This window comes from Triticum aestivum, chromosome 4B, assembly GCF_018294505.1.
Source record: "Triticum aestivum cultivar Chinese Spring chromosome 4B, IWGSC CS RefSeq v2.1, whole genome shotgun sequence".
Classification (NCBI taxonomy): domain Eukaryota; kingdom Viridiplantae; phylum Streptophyta; class Magnoliopsida; order Poales; family Poaceae; genus Triticum; species Triticum aestivum.
Window position 1 is genome coordinate 41847348 of NC_057804.1, and position 5637 is coordinate 41852984.

At 48.8% G+C, this 5637-nt stretch overlaps 1 protein-coding gene across 1 annotated transcript; it reads left to right on the forward strand.

The window, feature by feature from the left end:
* The first annotated feature begins 2112 nt into the window (after positions 1-2112).
* Positions 2113-4206, forward strand: LOC123090883 (actin-1). Its single transcript, XM_044512240.1, has 4 exons — positions 2113-2370; positions 2469-2862; positions 3112-3725; positions 3817-4206. Exons 1-4 carry the CDS (start codon positions 2311-2313, stop codon positions 3880-3882), a joined length of 1134 nt encoding a protein of 377 aa, XP_044368175.1. The 5' UTR covers positions 2113-2310; the 3' UTR covers positions 3883-4206.
* Positions 4207-5637: the final 1431 nt, after the last annotated feature.

A 5637-nucleotide genomic window follows, 5' to 3' on the forward strand; every position in this document is an offset into this window, starting at 1 on the left:
TTGCAACATGAATGCCATGAACGCCGTTAGAGATCTTCAGCTGGTGGACTAATCTGGTGTCATTGCGACAAGAAAGTGAAACATCTTTGGTCTCATGTTCTAGTGCCCTTGGTGATGGTGTCCTAGGTACTCATCATGTCATCTCCTGGCCAGGAGGGCCGGGCCAAGGACCCCGTGGCGGTTCATTAACGGGCCACTTGGAGAGGCCCATGACACATACAAGGGAGATTCCACAAGACTTGATGCACAAGACAAGGACTCCTGTAATCCTATGCCTCCCGTACATTATATAAATCAAGGCGAGACTAATCAATAGATCATCTCATATTCGTTAGCTTACACAACATCTCATGGTGTATACCTTTACTCCGTACTATCTCCCACATCAATACAATCAAAAGCATGGCGTGGGTTTTACCTCTTCGAGAGGGCCTGAAGCTGGGTAAATATTGTGTCCCCTTTACTTTCTGTTACCATCGTGCCAAGATCATCAACTCGGGATCCCCTACTCGAGATCCGCAGGTTCTAGCACCAACACCTGGCCCCATCGAAACAACATCGTCTTCAATGGGGCGAGACCTTCCTCCCGAGCCATCGTTGAGGTCGTCCGTTAGGAGGGTGAGCAATGGTGTAAAGCTGACCTTGCTAGACTTTTGCGGCCATGGGTGCTCTGCCAGCATTTTTTTTGAGATTCTCTGCCAGCATTGTTGGTAGGTTCCAGTGAGGAGCAGTCCTTTGTCAGATGACCGTTTAGTGCCTATGTAGCATTGTATGCCTAACGGTGTTGTTGGCTTCCTTGCCTTTGTTGCGCTGCCGCTGGCTAGGCCTCTCCTCCTTGCTGCTTCTTGGCGCCTGGCTTCTTTGGAAACATCGGAACAACATCGTGTTCGACGACGAGGCTCCCTCTCTCCAGCGTCTCCTCAACCTCATCATCGGCGAGGCTCGCCTTTGGGCCGCGGCCAGAAACATTGACTTGGCCAACATATTACCCGAATAGTCCCCGCGAGGCCGTTCTCCCCCCCCCCCCCACCCCACCCCTTGTGAGTTGTGACACCCTTTCTCTCATCCCCTCTCTCGTTCCTGACTTGGAGCATTGCTTGGGCACCTTGTACTATCTGTACTCTTTTCCTTCTATCAATGAAAGATGCACAAACTCTTACGTATTCCCGAACAAATTCTATGTTTTTTAAACTCAAATTCTATGAAAATTTCAAATTCTATGAAATTGATACGACAATCCACGGCGCATTCTAAAAAAAAGTGAAGATAGCCAATTCGTTCCCCACAAAAAAAAAGACGTAGCAAATGTGGAGAAGAAAATTCTGAAAGAATGTGGAGAAGAAAATCATGTTGGCGCATTCGGCCAGCAGCGCACCACCCAAGCAAACAACGAGTGCCAGCCGCGAGCGTGAGTTGTCCGCACGCACAGGCGCACAACCACGGGCACCGGGGCGCACGTCGTCCTCCCCTCCCCCGAAAAAACAAAAACCAACGCCAGCCGGGTCGTGGGGCCGCGAGGGGCAGCCGGGGCGACGAGTGCGGCCGTCCCTGCCCACAATCCCCCCCGTCGCCCGCCTCCCAGCTATACATACCCCCCACCCCACCACCCCAACCCTACCGCTCACCCCCGCCCCCTCCTCCACCGTCTCTGCCCCCGTCGCGCCACCGGACCTCCACCGCCGCTGCCCCGCCCCCCCCCCCCCTTCCCGGTAACGATCCTCCCCCTCCTCCTCCTCCCCTTCCCAGATGAGATCCGCCCCGCATTGCTCCCTCCCTCCCTCCCTCCCCCGCGCCTGCCATCAGGCCGATCGATCTGATCTCGCGCGGCGCCCGCCCCCCCCCCCCCCCCCCCCCCCTCTCCCCGCCGCGGATCCGACCGGATCTCGCGGAATGGGAGCGCCGCCACTGTATTTTTTTTTGCTGCTGTTCATGCCGCCGCGGGAATGTAGATCTGCTGCCGCCCGCGATCTGGGCCGTTTCGGGCGCCGGAGCGCTCCGATCTGTGCCGCGGTGCCGGAAAACCATTCTCTCTGTTTTTGTTTCGTTATTAATTGTTCTTAGTAGTATTAAGTTGCGCAGTTACAGGTGATTGCGGTTAGGGGTCTCTCGTGAATGAATTGATTGATAGTCTCATCATGCTGCTAGAAAGAATTTTCGTCACTGTTTCTTCCAACGAGAAAAAAAAATATAATAATCTCTGCATTTATTTAGCCAGCATCCTTCACTGCTAGATTGCGTAGATTCCCCTTTGATCGAACGATCGATGTGCAATAACTGTAGCTTTGTGCGAGCTTCTGCTGTAGGTAGAAAATGGCTGACGCCGAGGACATCCAGCCCCTCGTCTGCGACAATGGTACCGGTATGGTCAAGGTAAAGCCACCGCATTCCACGAGGGTCTTGCATCTTTGGTTCAGGGAAATGCCATAGTGCTTGTTGTAACATAACATTCGTGGTGGTGATGTTTGCAGGCTGGGTTCGCTGGAGATGATGCTCCCAGGGCCGTCTTCCCCAGTATCGTGGGTCGCCCACGCCACACCGGTGTCATGGTCGGGATGGGGCAGAAGGACGCCTACGTTGGTGACGAGGCGCAGTCCAAGAGGGGTATCTTGACTCTCAAGTACCCCATCGAGCACGGTATCGTCAGCAACTGGGACGACATGGAGAAGATCTGGCATCACACCTTCTACAACGAGCTCCGTGTCGCCCCAGAGGAGCACCCCGTCCTTCTCACTGAGGCGCCGCTCAACCCCAAGGCCAATCGTGAGAAGATGACACAGATCATGTTTGAGACCTTCAACACTCCTGCTATGTACGTCGCCATCCAGGCCGTCCTCTCGCTGTACGCCAGTGGTCGTACCACAGGTGAGCTCATCTATATTCAACTCTGGTCTTTTGAATCAGGAATCCTGGAATTTAGCATCTTCACATGTAGTTAGATGAGGTTAATCTGTCAAATTCTTTTGTGGTAGCACTAGTTTTGTTCTATGACATCTGGTAAATATTTGTCAACCAAACCTGATAGGCAGTTAATTGTCATCCTGTCATACACTGTCAATGTAACACATTTTTTCATTTATCAAAAACTCAAATGTGCCCTCTTGAACTTGTCAGGTATCGTGCTGGACTCTGGAGATGGTGTCAGCCACACTGTCCCCATCTACGAAGGATATGCTCTCCCCCATGCTATCCTTCGTCTCGACTTGGCTGGGCGTGATCTCACCGATTACCTCATGAAGATCCTGACTGAGCGTGGTTACTCATTCACCACCACTGCTGAGCGGGAAATTGTGAGGGACGTGAAGGAGAAGCTGTCCTACATTGCCCTGGACTACGACCAGGAAATGGAGACTTCCAAGACCAGCTCTTCTGTGGAGAAGAGCTATGAGCTGCCTGATGGGCAGGTTATCACCATTGGTTCTGAGCGTTTCCGTTGCCCTGAGGTCCTCTTCCAGCCATCCTTCATTGGGATGGAAGCTGCAGGTATCCATGAGACCACCTACAACTCCATCATGAAGTGCGACGTGGATATTAGGAAGGATCTGTACGGCAACATTGTTCTCAGTGGTGGTACCACTATGTTCACTGGAATCGCTGATAGGATGAGCAAGGAGATCACTGCCTTGGCTCCTAGCAGCATGAAGATTAAAGTTGTTGCTCCTCCTGAAAGGAAGTACAGTGTCTGGATCGGAGGATCCATCTTGGCATCTCTCAGCACCTTCCAGCAGGTAAATCAGCGTCGCAGCATCTTGCTTCATTCATTTCATTCATGGATTTGGTTGCTTTGCTTAACAGTGTTGCTTGCTTTTGCACTTGCAGATGTGGATTGCGAAGGCTGAGTACGACGAGTCTGGCCCATCCATCGTGCACAGGAAATGCTTCTAATTCTTCGGACCCAAGAAAGAAAGCCAAGAGGAGCCTTTATCGCGACCCTCCTGCTTCGTCTCTCTATTTTGTTGCTGTTTCTTCGTTAGCGTGGACAAAGTTTTCGGCTGCCCTACCGGTCACCGTTTCCTCCTATTCAAAGACTGTAATATCTATTGCTACTTGTGCTTCTCACTTGTGATTTTGGACACATATGTTCGGTTTATTCAATCAAATTCAATCAGATGCCTGGTGAGGCTACTAGAGAAATACGGGCGGTGTTCTGATTTTGTCATGTGTCACCTCTATCTTGTTAAATGAATAATATGAAGTGTCTTGATCCTACATGGTGTTGTCACATGAATGGATTCTCTTGTTCATTTCTTGTACGGTTCATTTGGACCCTACAACCAAATGCTCTGCTATTTAGCTTTCCATCGTAATCTGTTTGAAATGGCGAGTGATCTGCTGTGTAGTTTGGCCTTTGCACAATCGGCTTTTTTGACGGTGGGTTCTGTGATGATCCCTACCTGATCTGATCTGATGTCTTTGCTTTCTTGGTCGGATGTGCTGGAATGTTCATGGCAAAGAATTCTCTTGCTCAGGCTTTAGCAGCGCATGGTGGTACATGATTACGCTTTGCTGCCTCGCTTAGTGCCGTACAAGACATTCCTGTAAAAAGTGGAATCTCTTCTCTTTTCTTCCAGCAAGATGCGAGGGGAGAACGGGACCATTTGAATGTGATGGCATCATTTGCACCTGTTGCTGGTTTATTACTAGGATATTTGGGATCTAACAAGTTGGCGCCAATTGGGATGATTCTGTCTGCTGTCATCTCTTTGACAGGTATGCTATCGCTTAAAAGACCTGATCTGGTCCAATGTGGATGAGTTCGCCGGCCTGACGATTCCTCAGTCTGCATATATCATTTTTTGACATGGTCTTACCGAGATAGAAGGTTACAAAATAATAAAAGAAACGTCTTTATCTAACGATACTTGTGGGTGTTAATGAGATACTCTAAACCAAGTTCTTTTTTTAATTTGCATACACTCATGCTTCTAATATAAGTTTTTCATACAAGTTATTTCAAGTGTTTGTGGCAAGCAAATGTCAGCTAGATGAAATAGAATGGTAGCTAATTAACTACTTTGTTTATGTCAACTAGTAATAATGTACGTGCAACACACGTTTATATTAGGTAAGATATATCTGTTGCACATTGGTATTTGGTAAGATATCAATTACTTTTTTCGCAGGAATGGTAGGATATTAATTACATGACAGATTTCATGGGGTAGCGTTGAGTCAAAATGTGTTGATAACCAATGGCAGTGATGGGTAATTAGAGCGTTAAACATGTTTGGTGCTCAACATTGGGGTGATTTGAACCGCTAGATAACATGATTTGACGGCCGAGATGGTTTGGATCTGCCCATTTGGGTCTTTTTATATTGGTATAGATGAATACTTCATTTACAAATTCAAACGAAGCCTTCAATGAAAGATATCTTGGTCTGCCAATTTTCTTGGGTAGATCAAAATCCAAGGCCTTTGAGTATCTTAAAGAGAGAATCTGGAAGTTGATCCAGGGGTGGAAGGAGAAATTCTTGTCTAGAGCGGAAAAGGAGGTCTTGATTAAAGCCGTGGCCCAAGCGATCCCCATCTATGCCATGTCCTGCTTTGACATCACCAAATCTTTCTGCGATGAAATTAGCTCAATGGCCTGTCGCTATTGGTGGAATAATCAAGATGAGGAGCGGCATCACTGGCTGA